This window comes from Bos taurus, chromosome X, assembly GCF_002263795.3.
Source record: "Bos taurus isolate L1 Dominette 01449 registration number 42190680 breed Hereford chromosome X, ARS-UCD2.0, whole genome shotgun sequence".
NCBI classification, from domain to species: domain Eukaryota; kingdom Metazoa; phylum Chordata; class Mammalia; order Artiodactyla; family Bovidae; genus Bos; species Bos taurus.
Window position 1 is genome coordinate 23,229,727 of NC_037357.1, and position 20,200 is coordinate 23,249,926.

The 20,200-nt window shown below is 37.9% G+C and overlaps 1 protein-coding gene across 3 annotated transcripts in view; it reads right to left on the reverse strand.

The window, feature by feature from the left end:
- Window positions 1-20,200, reverse strand: part of ATP11C (ATPase phospholipid transporting 11C) — a 168,682-nt gene that overhangs the window by 65,595 nt on the left and 82,887 nt on the right. For all 3 annotated transcript variants that reach the window (NM_001293100.1, NM_001435168.1, NM_001435169.1), the window contains 5 exon segments: window positions 485-535; window positions 2,901-3,004; window positions 4,799-4,927; window positions 17,824-17,931; window positions 20,091-20,171. In NM_001293100.1, the coding sequence (NP_001280029.1) occupies window positions 485-535; window positions 2,901-3,004; window positions 4,799-4,927; window positions 17,824-17,931; window positions 20,091-20,171 (473 nt within the window).

Sequence of the window (20,200 nt, forward strand, 5' to 3'; positions counted from 1 at the left end):
ATATAAGGCCAAGTGGAAAAGTTAAAATAACTGACTGGGTGATCGAAGAGGGGAAAAAACATCCCTTTTTATATGAATTGTTTCATTATTCAACTATTTAAGCCTTTCATTTTACATAAGTCCAGCTAATTCTTCCAGCATTTTGTCTACCATCTAGTCCTAAATTATTCTCCCTTAAAACACTGCTTTCCAGATTATTACTTCCAATATGGTCAGGCACTTCAAACCAAGGACAATTAACAGAGTACATAAAACATATTTGGGAATAATGGTCAAAGAAGTCTGGAGTTCTACAATTTTAGAAACCCTCATCATCACTTCCAACACCACCCTCTCCCAGGACATCAGTGGCTAGTTACCTCCAGATTTATTCCACTTTCCCCCCATCCCTTTCTATAAAAGAAAGTATTTAGCTATTTTAATGGGCTTAAAAGAGAAACATCCCTCCCCTAAAAGGACAGATTAAAGGAATTATAAACTAAACCTGGCAACAGCTTCAATACTATTACTATAGATATTGATTCGGCCAACAAACCTGCAAAAAAGAATATAATAGCACATATGTCTTCTATATCTAGATAAAATCTATTTACCCCAAATATGGGAATGAATCAAAATACAAATAATGCAAAAAAAGATAAGACAATAAACTACAAAAGCCTATTGTCTGAATTTTAAAAGAAAAAGCTAAGTTGAACCAATATGGTATATAACATTTTCATCTCATTTTTAAAAATATTACAGATTAATAAGAATGTAAACAAAGATTCTAAGTTGATTTTCAAGATCTACTTGGCACCACGCATGCACACAAATACCCCTCTCATCTATACTTCATATAAATAATTGGCTTCTATTTTACATTTATGTGAAGAAAGGGTTCTGGTGCTAAACCATCTTTTCAAAAACCATAAGTTCAGTAATTCTTTCACTTGAGCATGCATCAGAATTACTGAAGGGCTTCTTAAACCATAGATTTCTAGGCCCCATCCCCAGGCTTTTGGTTTTAGGTAAGAATTTGAATCTGCATTTCCACAAGTTTCTGGTGATGTGGATGCTGTTGGCCTGAGATCATCCTTTGAGAAACAGCCATTAGGGAACACTTGATTGATTACCATCTTGGAAATTTCCAAGCTGTGTCCTGCAGCTGATCTGAATACTGAGCTTGATCTGATCAAGTGATCAGATATATGGCTATGCACATGGTAATCTTACATTTCTGAAAAATATGGTAAAAAGTTATAAATCCTTAGTAAGAATGTTATGAGTATTTTACTATGTACATTATGATTTTTTTTTCAGAAAAACTGAATTATTATGAAATATACAAAATATGAACATCTGCATTCATTCAACATGTATTAACTGGCACCATACTATGCCTCCTAATAAGCAAGAAAAATGTGTTCCTTGCACCAAATAACATAATCAGGCAATTACAATGTAGGTGATGATTACTAGGGTGGTGGAGGTATTAGGCTGGCCAAAAAATTTGTTTGGGTTTTTCTGTACGATGTTTGCAGAAAAACTCCCAATGAACTTTTTGGCCAATCCAATAGAAGGTATTCTGAAGTCACATTACCAAGGGTACTCAATCTATTAGAGACATTAGGAATAACCTTCCTCACTAAAAATCTCCTTCATATTTAAGGTAACTGAAAAATTTAGGAGTTACCCTATAAATATGTAAGGATCTATATTACTTCTCTAACTCACAAAATCAGTCACTCCCCTTTCTGTGATTCCATGCTTCCTGAAGGCAGCAAACAGCTATTCTGCTCTGTGATCCTAAGTTCCTACTATCAAGATGGATACAGAAGAAGGGAAAAAATAAGGAATGATACGAAGGAGGGAGGGTATAATTCTTATAGAAGTATGAGAACTTTCTTTTTCCACTACTGGGCATTGTTGTAAGCCACATCCCACTATTTGGTCCCCTTTTACGATCAACAGCATTCATTAACAAGATGAGTACCATGGGAGATGGATGCCATCTGTAATGGCAGAAGAGAATATAATTAATTGGCTCATTTGGCCATAAACCCATTATTCTACCCTCATTAATACCATGCTCTAATCAACCAAACTAATCAGCAGTCTTAAAAATCAAATGCCTTCCTTGGTGATCCAGTGACTAAAACTCTATGCTCCCAATGCAGGGGACCTGGGTTCAATCCTGGGTTGGAGAACTAGATCCCACATGCCGCAACTGAGACTTGGCACAGCCAAATGTGTTGTGCTGTGCTACGCTAGTTCACTCGGTCATGTCCGACTCTTTAGCCAAATAAATAAACAGTACAAAAAAAAAATCAAATACCAAATTTTTGACCAACCCACAATGACTGTTAATCCAGCCAAACTCTACTCCAGAAAGCCTAGGCGTAGCAAAACAGAGGAAATCCACACCATTTCACTGCTTCCCTCAACTTAGCCGTTCAATTGGACAAGAACAGCCTATATACAATACTTAGTTCATCATGATCCTCATAAAAAAGGATAGAGTGCCTACTAATTGCACTGGTCCCACATTTCCTTCTCTCTTTACTGTTGGATGACACGTAAAGTGTTTTATTTTTGTTTTAATTAACTCTGTCTAGTGCACAAGTTTGACAGCTCAGGCTTATGGGATTATATAATCTTAAAATGTGATGGACGGCCATGTCTCAAATAAAAATAATAAAAGAAAAAACCACAAGTGAGATGCCTGAGCCCACAATAATTTATCTTAGGCTGGTAGTGGAACAAGGCTGATTTGATTCATTTGTCTGCCAGAAGGAAGTGAACAGCTCATAAAAACACAAATGAAAGGAGGCTGGTAAGTGGTGGGTATTTCAATACTTGATGGCAAGAGAAGCAAAAGCCATCAGACAGCAGTAAAAATGAAACCCAGGTAATCTTACTTGTAGAGGTCAGGTTGAGGCTGTTCACATTCAATTGCTGCTCTGAGGTTATCAATGGATTCGACTGTACGCAGTTCAATGGTATCACGTACCGCATAATGTGTCTAGATGAAAGCAGAAGAAAAAACAAAAACAGCCCCCCCAAAAAGAAAAAAATTATAATCATACCACCACCTGATTTCAGGAACACTATGTTTTTAGTAAGAGGCTTTGGCAGAATAATACGAATACATCTCCAACTAGATAAACTTTATGGTATTATTCTTAAAATATATTACAATAATTAAAAAGTGAACTCTGCTGTGAAGGGATTTCAAAGATAATGAGAAAAACTAAAAGCTTTTCTTGATACTGACAGCAGAGAAAATTCCATTTTGCACCATGCATATAATTAACTGAAACCCCATGAAAAATTTAAAACACTTTTTTTCCCCTCCTATTTATAGAACTGAGACCTATTATTTTGCTCACCATAGTATATGGTGAAGTTAACATACAAATAAGAATTGAATCACTCTTTTTGGTCATAAGAATACTAACATTTTGCTAACAGAAAGAAAAAAAATCATCAATAGTTCCCATTACACAAACAGCAAAATTAATGATCTTGAAAATGCTTCAAGTAGCTACAGTTCATGTGAGGAGCAGAGACATGATGTATCTTGCTTTAGTCAGACAGTTAGAATATTCTACTAGGGTATATTATGTACTTACTTGATTGACCCAGAACTCAGGGCAGGCTCCAATGAATCCTTTTATAAATCATCAAAGAAGGGGCTGACACAGACTCAAGGACTACACTACTTACGCTGAAGGAAAGCTGTTGCATGATCTTTGGAGAATATTATGGAATTGCCTGAGCTATATTTTAAACTATCTCCTGACGTTGAAAACCTATGTACTTTTAGCTAATTTGATCAGATTAACTTAAGTGGAAAATGAAACCACTTGAAAGTTAAGTTTTCTTCTTCTACACAACTTTGTCCCTTATTAGGAAATCTTGAGGTAGATTTCTCAATTTTCACCTTGACATTCCCTTAAATATAACTTTGTTTTCGAATAGTTGAAATGGGACGTAGTTCATTCACCATGCCCTGAAGCGGTAACAAAATTAGTTATCTAACAGGCATTAAGTTCCTTTACCACACACTGAATCCTGGTCCTTGAGTTCAGATAGCATAAACAAGTGGAGGAAAGGCCCTCAAGAAGATACACGGAGGTGAGCACATGAGTGCTCTTCCTTAAAGGCAGCAGCACATAGAGGATAAATCTTCATGCCCTGTGGAACTCTGGATGATAGACAAGAACTGATTGTGCCAGAAAGTACCAGGGAAGTCAGTTATCTCCAGTTTGAACAAATTTACTCTCACATATTTTTAATTCTTCCTAGTTGCAATAAAGCAACTAGTTTGCCAAACTATACCCTAAGGTATTTTTTAAAAAGTAATCAAGCAATAGCTTAGATTTTCAAAATGCCAGGAATAAACATTTTAAAAAAGAGGATATTCATCACTTTAAAAAAAAAAACAGATCAAACTTAGAGTACCTTAGATGAAGGTGAGAGTACCTTCAGATGTAGTTATTTTCATAGCTATGTAGTTTCAGCCTAAAGAGCACTTTCATTTTAAAAGCCTAAATACAATGTGGAATGGGTTAATGTCAATATGAAATGTAAAAAGTGCTATAAAATGTGGTGGCTTTTATCTAGGGTGTGGACTTCTCACCCAACACCACCCTTTCCCCCAAAGCTGAGTATTTGCTTAGAAGTTTCAAAGACAGTTATATAAACACTGTCTTCAAATACAGAATTTCCACAAATAGGAAAAAATAAGGTAAAAGATTAGGGGCAGTGGGACGGAATATTGCATGATTACCCATCCTTAGCTGAGAATGTTTACCTTGCAATTCGATTCCCCATCAAGACTGGCTGTGGTAACATAACAGGTTCCATCAACTGTGCAGGATGACAGAAGAATAAGATCACAGGGAAAGGTTTCATCTGCCTGTACTTCTACTATATCACCGACCTAGTTACAGAGAGAAAAATAAGTATCAATGTTCTTAATTCCAAACAAAGCATTTATTATACCTCCAACTAAAGTCAAAACAGTAGCAAAAGACCTCTCCCCATCTAAGGCTTAGAATGTCTCAGCATCCTATACCACGTGAAAGGTGACGAAACAATAGTACTCAACATTCAGAGTCCTCTTTAAGGTCACAAGGACTTACGATGCTTTCAGATTATCTGAGTATTGAACTTTAATCTCTGATACGTGATTTCATTACCCAGAGACTCTTTTGCTCTCTGATATGTTTGGCATTGGTGTTTGATAAGAGAATGACCATTATCATTTCATGACTGAATCAAGAAAATCTATACATTTTCATTTGAGTACTTCAAGAACACTGGGCAGCTGCACTCCCACTCTGCATCAAGATAAATATTTCTAAATGCTTTGCCCTTCCATGTGGGTAATAGCTATTAGTGTCGGGTGACAGTTCTCTCTTTAGTGCTCAGAAAATCTCACTTAATTAGAGAGGCATTAGGTCATTTTCCAACAATTCATCTGCTATCAGTTAGTGCCCAAAGCTCAAGTAGAAAAAAAAACCTGAGAGAAGAAACCATGAATGATTTCTAGTGCATAATTTAATAATGTATGAAATCAATCATAATGATTAAAACACAGATCTTTACAACTTGATTTTATATCCCAGCTCTGCCACTTAACTATATGACCTTGGGTTAAGTGTCTTTGATGATTACAACTACCTCATAGGATTGGTTTTGAGTATGAAATGAGGATACAAGTAAAGTGGTTCGCAAAGTACCCGGCACAAAGTTACCAACTGATAGTTGTTTATTAAATTATTACTAATATTCTGCAACTACTTTACTTCGAACTTATGAATAGTCATAAAATTTTTTAGAAGGATGTAAGAAATTATCCAGCCCAGTCCATTCCAACATTTTCCATGCCATGGCACACATAGAAAATGATAAATTAACACTTTTTTTTAACAGCACTCCCAGATAAAGGGAGGAGGCTGCTAGTGTAAAGACGGACAACCCACTTTAGGGAGTCAATATCTAGCTACCAGTTTGGACACACTGGTTATAAAACATGGAACTAATAAATGACACACCTGCCTTCCAATTGCTACATAATTTGGCAGATAAAGATGAGGGTTTCAAGATCTATCAGAAACGATTTTTATTTTCCTTGCCAATTTTAATCAGTAGCCACGAACAACAGCATCAATAATGAAACTAATTTGTAAAATAATATTTTATTCTCTTGGATCTTTCCTTCACATCCGTAAATACTTATGTTGCTTAAGCACAATCTATGCTTAAATACACAGAAGCAAAAAAACAAACAAAATCCTAAAGCATCTCAGAAGAAGGAAACACTCATCTAAAGGATGGAAGATGATTCCCAGGCACTGATAAATATAAACCACAATTTCTTCTATAACACTGACAATCACCTCAGATAGGAAAAGGTCTCTGCACCTGGAGTGCAAGTTAAGGCTGGTAAGATGGACTGGGCCAGACCACCAAAGGTCTGACAGGTCAGGTTCAGGTGTTGAGGCCTCACCCCTGAAGCCAAGGGGGACCGAGAAAGGACTTTTAAAGAAAGGGAACAACATGGTTCAGTTAGACAATCAACTCTAGGGTTGTTTCCACTTAACTTGTACAAAGTCAACAAGAGAACCTCACCATCCATTATGACAAACATTAGAAAAAGTCAGATAATCAAGAGAATTGTAAGTTTTTTGGGTTCATCAAAGAGTTGAGGTTGCAGGGCAACCAAGTTAACTGAATTTCAAAGGGCAAAAAGTCCCTCTGAGGAGAGGCGGGAGAACTGACTCTTTCACAATTAACAAAGCACAGGAGGAAGAGATGGCTGTCATAAAAGTGCACAGGAAGAAAATAACTAGATTTTCAACCAATTGTAAAAGGCTTGGGAGGGGCCAATGTGACAGTTTCAAATCTCTGCAAGCCTCAGAGAAAAGAGGAGACCATAAGCACACATCAGTTCTTCTCTCTGGGCATCCACTGGGTGCTCACGAGAAAGGTACAGGCATACAGGTTTGACTGAGTGCTGTGGAGAAACAGGCAAAATATGCTCTAACTGTGGACCCTTTCCTCATAGGGTGCAAAAGCCATCTGTGCCTAAGAGCAAGGCAAGAAACCCTCCCTGGCAGGGTCTCAGGGACATGTAACTCCTGCTAGTGGAGAGGTAGAACAAAGCCAACTGCTGCTGGGGATAGACAGGAAACACCCTCATATTGAGGACCTGGTACTAATAAAAGGCAAAGTTCAGCTGCCAAGGGACATTGGGATGGAGATCAGGAAAGAGTGCTGAAAGTTCTACCCTGAGGCAAAGGTGCATAAAGGCTGCCTAATAATGAGAGAGTAGGAGAATCAAGAAACCACTTGGATCCCATCAGGAACCCTGCAAAGAATAACAAGATAGATTAATTTACCATTGGGGGAGGAGAAAGGGCACACAGAGAGGCATCCACTGTGTCTCAGGAATGCAGGACCTGCTGAAAGCAGATAGTGAACAGGAACACTGAGAAAACCCCTGTGGCAGCCCAGCCGTGCAGGAATTTAGAGTCCACGGAGGTACTGAAAGCATCAACATCTACAGCAAACTCCAAAGCCAGCCAACTCCTGACCAGACTGACTCAATCCCCAACACTGATGGACTGGCTGACAGAAGAGGTATGACCACTGCAGACCAGAAATACAGGTTACCTGCCTCGATCTCTAGCATTCTTTTCCATGCACTGTCCATTAAAAACATGAAATGCACAAAACCCAGAGAAAAATGACCTATCATCAGATTTTAGAATTAAGAAACAGGGATAGAAAATTAGCTATGAGTAAAATACTGATATATTTATTGGAGGGAGTTTCTGGTTGTCCAGTGGTTAAGACTGCATTCCCAGTGCAAGGGGGCATGGGTTCAACCACTGGTTGAGGTACTGAGATCCCTCATGCCTTGACCCCTCCCCAGCAAAAAAGTAAGTATTTACTGGAAAACACAGATAACATATATGTGCAGATGAAGAATTTGGGCCAGCAAGATGGGAACTTAAAAAAAAAAAAGCAAAATAGAAAAGTGAGAAATGACAAGCATGGCATGAGAGATAAATATGTCCTTCAATGGGCTTATCAGCAGACTGGATATGACAAAAGAAATCATCAGTAAAACTGAAGAAACTCTTCCAATATTTCTAATGCCAAAACCCATACCCTTTCCCTTACAAATGACTATGCTTTTCCACTGGAATTCCTCAAGGCCTGCTGCTCTTCTCTATGTTTTACATCAGTTCAGTTCAGTTGCTCAGTCGTGTCTCACTCTTTGTGACCCCATGGACTGCAGCATGCCAGGCTTCCTTGTCCATCACCAACTCCTGGAGTTTACTCAAACTCATGTCCATTGAGTCAGTGATGCCATTCAACCATTTCATCCTCTGTCGTCCCCTTCTCCTCCTGCCTTCAATCTTTCCCAGCATCAGGGTCTTTTCAAATGAGTCAGTTCTTCGCATCAGGTGGCCAAAATATTGGAGTTTCAGCTTCAACATCAGTCCTTCCAATGAACACCCAGGACTGATTTCCTTTAGGATGGACTGGTTGGATTTCCTTGCAGTCCAAGGGACTCTCAAGAGTCTTCTCCAACACCACAGTTCAAAAGCATCAATTCTTTGGTGTTCAGCTTTCTTTATAGTCCAACTCTCACATCCATACATGACTACTGGAAAACCATAGCTTTGACTAAATGGACCTTTGTTGGCAAAGTAATGTCTCTGCTTTTTAATATGCTATCTAGGTTGGTCATAACTTTCCTTTCAAGGGGCAAGCGTCTTTTAATTTCATGGCTGCAGTCACCATCTGCAGTGATTTTGGAGCCCAGAAACATAAAGTCTGACACTGTTTCCACTGTTTCCCCATCTATTTGCCATGAAGTGATGGGACCAGATGTCATGATCTTAGTTTTCTGAATGTTGAGTTTTAAGCCAACTTTCTCACTCTCCTTTCTTTTATCAAGGGGCTCTTTAGTTCTTGTTTGCTTTCTGCCGTAAGGGTGGTGCCATCTGCCTATCTGAGGTTATTGATATTTCTCCTGGCAATCTTGATTCCAACTTGTGCTTCATCATGTTTTACATGATTCCACCCAAATTTCTATTTCCACCTAAAACATCTCCTCTGAGCTCCAGGCTTGACAATTCCATCTGGCTATCTAATAAGAATCTCAAAATGAACATGGCCCAAACCTATTCTTCTCCCAGTCCTTTCCAACTTATTTAATAGCACCAGCATTTTGTTTAATAGCACTACCTAATACAAGTAGTTGCTCAGGGCAAAATCAAGGAGGCTATCTTTATTCTTTTTGCTCTTTTTCTCACTCTCTCCATGGAATACATCAGTAAGTCCAGATTTTATCTACAATAAATATCCTGAATAGATCCATTTATCTTGATCACGCAATAGGAGGGACAAAGTTGTGCTTATGAGCTATGGACGCCACATCCAGACTTCCTTCAATTCAAATCCCAGCTTTCCCACTTATAAGTTATGGACAAGTTTCTTAACCTCCCTATGCCTCAGTTTCATCATCAGTAAAGAGGGGATAACAAAAGTACCTATTTCATAGGACTGTTGTAAAGTAAGGATTAATGAATTAACAGAATGTAGAAGGGAGTGCCTGGCATATTTATGTTACATACAAATGTTAACAAATATTTCTATTTTTATTGTTATTGTCTTTTCTACTATCACCCTATATAACCTTACATTTTGCTTATTACTACAGCAGTAACCACCTAACAGGTTTCCCTCATTCTACTTTTGCTCATGCCTCTACTTTGCTTGGGCTTTCCAGGTGGCACTATGGTAAAGAATCAGCTTACCAATGTAAGAGACATGGGTTTGATCCCTGGGTCAGGAAGATCCCCTGGAAGAGGACATGGCAACCCACTCTAGTATTCATGCCTGGAGAATTCCGTGGATAGAGGAACATGGATGGCTACAGTCCTTAGTGTTGCAAAAGAGTCGGACACGACTTAGCAACTGGGCACACTAACTACTTTTCTTAATCTTCAAAGTTGCCTTTTTTAAGAGTAAGATCAAGTCACTCTCTAGCTTTGAAACCCTTTAAAAATTACCCAGTGCACTGAGGATACAGAACAAGTCACTCTCCTGTTCAACATGAGTATCCACACTCCCCAGCCAAGCAATCACTCGAACACTTTTAGTTTATAGGCATCTCTTTATAACACAAATACTCCAGAAAGGGCTCAATCAAGCAGCATTTCACACAACAGCATCAACTAATGTAACTGAGATTATACCCGGCTGAGGTCAGCCAAAGATAAGTAGCCTAGTGAGAAAAGGTGGAAGATGGGGGTCCTTCTAAGGCAGTGGGGGTGACAGCAAAAACAGAAAGAGGAAATGAGAGAAAAGGAGAGAAAAGTGGAGACTTTATTTACTTTGCAATTTTATTTCATAACCTGGAAGCAACAGATTTAATAATATGAATCATTTATGCTGCCTTTGGTTCTTATGTGAACAAAAAGCTGAGTTTCTACTAATGGTTTGGAAACTTCAGATCCTAACCACTCCAGTTCATCACAAGGCCCTCCCTTCTGGATGCGGAAAATAGAAAAAAGAGTGGGAGAAATTACAGTCTATGTCAAAACTTGGGTAACTCTCCCAGTCTGTGGCCTTCCTCCCATTCATTACTATTAAGAAGGTGTAAGATGGTTTACTTATTGCTGGGGATATGGAGAACTTAAGCTTGAAATTCTGGGTATTAAGTAAATAATTCAGCGGTGATAATAATTGATAAAACAATAGATGAGGACAGTATCATTTTGTATGAACTCATACCACAGCCCTGAACAATTCTGTTTCACACATCTTCTTCCCTTGCTCTGAAGAATTTGATTTCCATTAACTTTCATATTGTAATTCATATTCATATAGAAACATTCTTTTAACAATAACACAACACTGACAAACAATTTTGGAAGATTAACACAATTGGAAGATTAACATAATGACAAACCCTTAGCTACAATTCAAAAAAAAAAGACTCAAACATCCTGAAAAAAGAGGAACCACAACTGATGCCAGAGAAATAAAAATTTTTACGATTATACAAGACTACTACAACTACATGCCAATTGATATAGTACCTAGAAACATACAACCTACCAAAGCTGGATCACTGAGAAATAAAGAAATCTGAGCAGATCCAAAACCAGTGAGAAGACTGAAGTAGGAATCAAAAATCTCACCCAAAAGATAAGCCCAGGATTAGATGACTTCACTGAAGAATGCTACCCAGCATTTGAAGAAGAAATAACAATCCTTCTAATCCTTCTAAAGAATCAAAGAGGTAGGAACACCTTCAAACTTATTCTGAGCCCAGCATTATCCTGATATTATCACCAGAAAAAGACACTGCAAGAAAATGACGTACCAATTTTCTCAACAAATAATGATACATTAAAATACTAACAAATTAAAAATCAGTAACATTAAAATGATCATGCTCCATGACCAAATGAAATTTATTATTGGGATCCAAGAATATATATGAAAATCAATCAATATAATGCAGCATATAAACAATGTGTTGCATGATCATCTCAGTTAATGCAAAAAAGACATTTAGCAAAATTCAACACTCTTTCATGATAAAAATATTAATAAAATAGGAAGAGAAGTAAATGATCACAATCTAATGAAAGTCTAAAGCTACTATCACACTAAATAGGCAAAGACTAAAACCTTTATCTCTAAGATCAGAAACAAAGCAAGGATGTCCACTCCAGAACTATTATCAATCATTGTACTAGAAGTTCTGGATAGAACAGTTAGACAAGAAACAAAAAAGGTATACAAATTGGGAAAGAAGTAACATTATCCTAATTTGCAGATGACATGATTTTATACGCAAAAAAGCCTCTAAAAATTCCACCAAAAATGTTAGAACAAATTAATTCAGCAAAGTTGCAGGAACTAAAATCAACACTCAAAAATCAGATGCATGCCTATACATTAACAATGACCAGTCCAAAAAGGAAATCAAGAAAACACTATCCTTTACAATAGCATCCAAAATGATAAAACACTTAGGAACAAACTTAAAGAAGTTAAAGAGTTGTACACTGACAGTTACAAAAGCACTGCTAAAAGAAATCAAAGAATACAAAGCAAATGGAAACATATTTCAAGTTCACAGATTGAAACACTTAATACTGTTAAAATGTGTATACCATCCAAAGTGATCTACACACTCAGTGGACTTCCTATCAAAATACCAATGGCATTTGTTTCAGAAATAGGAGAAAAAAAAAAAAAAAACAAACTCTGACATTCATATGAAATCTCAAGGGACCATGAGATCTTGGAAAGATCTCCAAAAATGATCTTGAAAAGGAGAAACGAACTTGGAGGTCTTGCATTCCCAAATTTCTCCAAACACACTAGAAAGCAACAGTAATTAAGACTGGCATAAAGGCAGATACCTAAGACAATGAATTGAAAGCTAGAAATAAACTCTTGCACATAAGGTCAAATGACTTTCTACAAGTGTACCAAGACTATTCAATAGGGAATGAGAGTTTCTTCAACAAACAGCTTTGGGAAAACTGGGCATCTACTTATAAAAGTATTGATAAGAGTTGGATTCTCACCTTAGATCATATACAAAAATTAACAAGAAAAGAATGAAAGATCTAAATGTCAGACTTGATCCTACCAGACTCCTAGAAGAACATGGAGAAAAAGCTTCAGGACATCAGACTTGGCAATGATTTCTTGGATATGACACCAAAAGCACAGGATAAAAACCAAATTAGAAAATGAGAATACATGATCAAAGAAAACAATCAATAGTGAAAAGGCAACCTACAGAATAAGAGAAAATATTTGCCAATCATATAGCTGACGAGGAGTTAATATCCAGAAAATAATCAATAGTGAAAAGGCAACCTACAGAATAGGAGAAAATATGTGCCAATCATATAGCTGATGAGGAGTTAATATCCAGAATATATAAGGAACTATCATGACTCAATAACAAATACCCCAATTAAAAATTGGGTCAATGACTTGCTTCCCTGGTGGCTCAGACGGTAAAGGATCTGCCCACAATGCAGGAGACCTGGGTTCAATCCCTGGGTAAGGAAGATTCCCTGGAGAAGCAAATGACAAACCACTCCAGTATTCTTGCCTAGAAAATCCATGGACAGAGGAGTCTGGTGGGCTATAGTCCAGGGGGACACAAGAGTCAGACACGACTGAGCGATTAACACTTAACACAAGGACTTGAACAGACATTTCTCCAAAGAAAATACACAACAGTCAATAGGCACATGAAATGATGCTCAACATCACCAATCATTAGGAAAATGCAAATGCAAACCACAATGAGATATCACTTTGTATCAGTCAGGATGCCCACTATCAAAAGAACAGAAAGTCCTCAAGAGGACCGGGAGAAGTTGAAAGCCTTGTGTATTCGGCACTAAAGTAAAATGGTACATCCATTATGGAAAACAGTATGGAAGTTTCTCCACAAATTAAAAACAGAATTACAATACAATCTAGAAATTCTACTTCTGGGTATATACCTAACATAATTCAAAGCAATAACTTGAGCTATTTGTACACCTGTGTTCACTGCAGCATTATTCACATAGCCAAAAGGTGGAAGCAAGCCAAACGTCCATCAACTGATGAATTAATCAAGTGTGGTATATACATACAATGGAGTATTATGTAGCTTTAAAAAATGGGAAATCCTGTCATGTGAAGATATTATACTAAGTGAAATAAGCCAGTCACAAAAGGACAGATACTATACATTTCCTATCACAGGAAGTATCTCTCTAAGGTAGTCCAAGTAACAGCAACAGAAAATACAAAAGTGTTTACCAAGGGCTACAGGCAGGGTGAATAATTGTTTAGTGGATATAGAGTTTCAGTGTTATAAAATGAAAAGGCTCTAGAGATCTGTTGTACAACAATGTGAATACTTAATACCACTGAACTGTATACTTAAAAAATAGTTAAGATGGTAAATTTAGTGTTAAAGTTCCACCATTCTATAGATAAGCAGATTGCACTCATTTCACATGCTATCAAGGTAATGCTCAAAAACTTTCATATGCTAGGCTTTAATATTACATGAACTGAGAACTTCCAGACGTACAAGCTAGATTTAGAAAAGGCAGGGGAACCAGAGATCACATTGCCAACATCTGTTGGATCACAGAAAAAGCAAGGGAATTCCAGAAAAGTATCTACTTTTGCTTCATTGACTATGCTGAAGGCTTTGATTGTGTGGATCACAACAACCCATGGAAAATTCTTCAAGAGATGGGAATACCAGACCACCTTACCTGTCTCCTGAGAAATCTGTATGCAGGTCAAGAAGGAACAGTTAGAACCAGACATGATGGAACAATGGACTGGTTCAAAATTGGAAAAGGAGTACATCAAGGCTGTATATTGTCACCCTGCTTAGTTAACTTATATGCAGAGTACATCATGTGAAATGCTGAGCTGGATGAAGCACAAGCTGGAATCAACACTGCCTGGAGAAATATCAACAACCTCAGATATGCAGATGATACCACTCTGATGGCAGAAAGTGAAGATAACTGAAGAGCCGCTTGATGAAGGTGAAAGAGGAGAGTGAAAAAGCTGGTCTAAAACTCAACATTCAAAACATGAATATCATGACATCCAGTCCCATCACTTCATGGCAAACAGATGGGAAAACAATGGAAAAAGAGGAACAATGGAAATATTTTCTTGGGCTCCAAAATCACTGCGGACGGTGATTGCAGCCACAAAATTAAAAGATGCTTGCTCCTTGGAAGAAAAGCTATAACAAACCTAAACAGCATATTAAAAAGCAGAGACGTAACTTTGCTGACAAAAGTCTGTAGAGTCAAAGCTAAGGTTTTTCCAGTAGTCATGTATGGATGTGAGAGCAGGACCATCAAGAAGGCTGAGTGCCAAAGAACTGATGCTTTCAAACTGTGGTGCTGGAGAAGACTGTTTAGAGTCCCTTGGACAGCAATAAGATCAAACCAGTCCATCCTAAAGGAAATCAGTGCTGAATATTCATTGGAGGGACTAATGCTAAAGCTGAAGTTCCAATACTTTGGCCACCTGATGTGAAGAGCTGACTCACTAGAAAAGACCCAGATGCTGGGACAGATTGAGGGCAGGAGGAGAAGGGGACGACAGAGGATGAGATGGTTGGATGGCATCACCAACTCAATGGACATGAGTCTGAGCAAACTCGAGGAGACAGTGAAAGACAGGGAAGCCTAGTGTGCTGCAGTTCATGAGGTCACAAAGAGTTGGGCACAACTTAGTGAATGAACAACAACATAGATAAGTATTAATAAAAACACAGGCATTAGAGCCTTAATATTCTTTAATTGTGAAGGACTATCATTTATTTTTCTAATTGTGTTCTTATTTTTATCCCAATATCACAATAAAGTAAAAATAAGTAATACCTTAAGACTAGGATACAATATTTGTAAAAGACATATCTGATAAAGGACTGTTACCAATTTTCACAATATGAAAATGAGCAATCTGATTAAAAAACTGGGGAAAAGACCTAATAGACACCCCACCAAAGAAGATATTCAAATGCAAGTAAGCATATGGAATTATGCTCATTAGGGAATTGCAAATTAAGACCAAAATGAGATATCACTGTACAGTCTTTAGAATGGGCAAAATCTAGAATACTGACACAAATGCTGGCCAGGATATGGAGCAACAGAACTCTCATTTACTGCTTATGGGAAATGCAAAATGGGTAGCCATGTTGGAGATAGTCTGGAAGTTTCTTATAAAACTAAACACGTTCTTACCATTGATCCAGATAACACTCTGGTTTTTACCAAAATGAACTGAAATCTTATATTCACACATAGAGCTGCATATAGATGTTTATAATAGTTTTATTTCTAATGGCCAAAACATGGAAGCAAGCATGATGTCCTTCAGTGAGTGAGTGACTATTAAATAAACTGGTACATCTAGACAATGAAATATTATTTAGTGCTAAAAAGAAATGAGCTATCAAACCATGAAAAGATGGAGAAAACTCAAATGCATGTTACTAAGTGGAAAAAGCGAACTTGAAAAAGCTATACACGGTATGATTTTAACCACATGACACTAAGAAAAATGCAAAACTATGGAGACAGTAAAAGGAAGAGTGGTGACCAGGGGTTGGAGGGAGGGATGAACAGGCTAAGCACAGAGGATATTTAGGGCAGTGAAATGATTCTGTATAATACTGTAATGGTGGAGACATGTCCTTATACATTTGTTCAGACTCACTGAACATACATGATCAAGAGTGAAAACTAACTAACCTAAACTGTGGACTATCACTGTGATAGTGATATGATATGTCATTGGAGGTTCACTGATTGTAACAAATATGCCACTCTGGTGGGGGGTACTGATTGTGAGGAAGGTGTACCTGTGTAGGGAAAAGGACTGTATGTGAACTCCATAATTTCTGTTCAGTTTTGCTGCTCTAAAGTTTACATTAATTAAAATAAAATTTGCTAGGTATAAAAACTATGATTTGGACAAGTCAAAAATTTTATCAACAGGAATCTTATTGTATAGTAACAGTCAATAGCTAATTTGAATAAAAAATGAAACTGTTTGAGATATTAAAAAAAAACAATACCTTAGAACTATCATATATGGTGGTGGAATATAAAATGGCATATGGCTGCTGTGGAAAACAGTTTGCTGCTGCTGCTGCTGCTAAGTCGCTTCAGTCGTGTCCGACTCTGTGCGACCCCAGAGATGGCAGCCCACCAGGCTCCCCCGTCCCTGGGATTCTCCAGGCAAGAACACTGGAGTGGGTTGCCATTTCCTTCTCCAGTACATAAAAGTGAAAAGTGAAAGTGAAGTTGCTGAGTCGTGTCCGACTCCTAGCGACCCCATGGACTGCAGCCTACCAGGCTCCTCCGTCCATGGGATTTTCCAGGTAAGAGTACTGGAGTGGGTTGCCACTGCCTTCTCCAACAGTTTGGTGATTCATAAAAACTAGAATCACCACATGACCTAGCAATTCCCCTCCTAGGTATGTACCCAAAAGAATGGGAAAGAGGTGTCTGAAACAAAAACTTGTACATGAATATTCATATCACCAACAATCCTAATAGCTCAAGCGAAGTCGCCCAGTCATGTCCAATTCTTCGCGATCCCATGGACTGTAGCCCGCCAGGCTCCTCTGTTCATGGAATTTTCCAGGCAAGAGTCCTGGAGTGGGTTGTCATTTCCTTCTCCAGGGGATCTTCCCTACCTAGGAATCGAAGCTGGGTCTCTTGCATTGCAGGCAGACACATTACCATCTGAGCCACCTGGGAAGCCCCCTAATAGCTCAAAGGTAGAAAGAAAACAAATGTCCATCAACTGATGATTGGATAAACAAAATGTGGTGGCTATATTATGCAGTATTATTTAATCAAAAGGAATGAAGTAATGATACATGCCACAACATGAATGAACCTCAAGAAGATAGCAACAAGCAAGAGAATGCAGACATAAAGGCCACATAGTATGTGATTCCATTTATGTGAAATACTTACAATAGGTAAACCCACTGAGACAGAAAGAAGATGAGTGGTTGCCAGGGCCTGGGTGAGGGAAGAATGGAGGATGACTACTTCATGGCTATGGGGGTTTACCTTTTGGGGCAGTGAGAATGTTCTGGAACTAGACAGTGGTGATGGTTGCACAGCACTGAGAATGTATGAAATGCCACTGAAGTGTACATTTTAAAATGATGTGTTCTCACTATAATTAAAAAAAAAAAGAATGTACTACAAAACTTAATACCTTGATTTTTTCACTCTCTTTTTTCACTCGCTTTGCATTTTCAATAATGTAAACAGTGCTTTTATTGACTTCATTGTCGGCCCTGTGCCTCAGCCAATCCTCATATCCCTAGAAGAATAAAAATAAGGACATAGTCAAACTCACATAATGAAGTAAAGTTGATAATAAATTTCTACAACCCCTTCTCTGAGTCACAGCAGATACTTATAATATTACTTTCAATGCAGAATAAAGAGACAACACTGTAAATTTTTTGCAGCAAAAATGAAAATATGCTTTCAAAATATTCCTTAGGTAAAAAGCTTTATTGCATTAAAAGGTTCCTCCATTCTAGAGATAAGTATTAATAAAAATACAGGTAATAGAGACTTAATATTCTTCAGTGGTGAAGGACTATGATTTATTTTTCTAGACTATGATTTATTTTTCTAATTCTGCTCTTAGTCAAGTTAATGTTAATGTTCTCTACTTTTTAATTTGAGAGACATTTTTCCAGGTTTTATTCTCTTATAGACCAAATTACTTAAACACATTCTTCCATATTAGACTGTTGGGAGTGATCATCTCTGAGGAAATGTAATTCCTTCCCAGAGACACAGAATAGAAAGACCAAGTAGGATTATTTTGGAACAGTATCTATGATAAGTTTTAAAGATCAACAGTTAAATTTCTCCACTGACTTGGTGACAAAAGAAAATATAAATTGGTGTTCACTTTTTAGAATTAAAAGTAATGAGTTCATTTTCCTTTGGGCTTTCTTTGGTCTAGAGTAATTTAAGCCAAAAGAAGTAAGAATGGAGGAACTCCATTTGTTTGAGCACCATCTCCTTTTTTTACATCATTTTGCTTTTTTTTCCTTTAATAGGGTCTGTGGAGAAGGCAATGGCAACCCACTCCAGTACTCTTGCCTGGAAAATCCCATGGACGGAGGAGCCTGGTAGGCTGCAGTCCATGGGTTAGCTAGGAGTTGGACACGACTCAGCGACTTCACTTTCACTTTTCACTTTTATGCACTGGAGAAGGAAATGGCAACCCACTCCAGTGTTCTTGCCTGGAGAATCACAGGGACGGGGGAGCCTGGTGGGCTGCCATCTCTGGGGTCGCACAGAGTCGGACACGACTGAAGCGACTTAGCAGCAGCAGCAGCAGCAGGGTCTGTACCTTTTCAAATATAACTGTTTGAAAAGTCTCTTGATCACCTTCCCCTTTTTCTCTCAGGTGCTATATTGATTCCTATCCTGTCCTTCTTTAGGGCAATGCTTAGACTATCACTTCATATGGGAACTTTCAGTGATGTCAGTGAGGAAACAAAGGCCCCAGCATGAACTAGTATTGGGAGTAAAATGAATCAGTAAGAGCTTTTTGAAAACCAAACAGGCTATTCTTAGAACCAGCAATTCTATGATGTTAAAGAAAGTAATCTTAACATCCTCAGGGAAATAACATCCCCAAAGTCTTTATTTAGCAACCAAACACTTGATACAATATCCTTTCAGTTCTGGGTAGACAAGATAGAAGACCAGATAACCCCAAGAAGAAAGGGAACCATGTTCTCAATACTGTTAAGCAAACCTTTATTTTGGACATTCTTTGGGACACTTTCTAAAGGACTTTGATAAGTACTGTCTAAAAGTCTCCTTGTAACCTGTCAGCTTCTGGTACAGGAAAAACATTGTTAACTACTCCTTAACCACATTTCCTGTTTCCGTTTTTCAATTTCATTGGGATTTGTCAAAACACCTCTTCAGCAGCATCAGGAAAGACAACAGAATTAAAGTATTTATACTCTTGAGTTCAGAGAAGGAAATGGCAACCCATTCCAGTACTCTTGCCTGGAGAATCCCAGGGACAGAGGAGCCTGGCTGGCTACAGTCCATGGGGTCAAAAGAGTTGGACGTGACTGAAGTGACTTAGCGCACGTGCACACACACACGCACGCACACACACACACACACACACTCTTGAGTTCTCTGCTATAGGTGGCAATTTAAAAAGTCCACAAGAATGGGAATTTTTCAGACAGATACAACACATTAAAAAATGCAATGCACATTACAAATTTACCTCCCACTCCCTGAGTGAGGTGTACCTTCTACCTACTCTCCTTTTAGGGTTACATTCCTCCCTCCAAAAAATAGTAATAAAGGAGCAAAGAAATTAAAGATGTGTCTTATAACCATTTTAATGGGTTTTCAATAAGAACAAAATATAAACTCTCATGTCAGACAGGACTGAAATGCAAGCATAATTGTAAATTAGAAATTTACCTGCTTGATGGCTGTAACAGTTATAACGAAGAAAAGTGGAAGTCCACTGGTAATTGGGCTAGTTGGTGTGTCTACTGTTACCTAAGTAAAGAAAGTAAATTGAGAGTAAA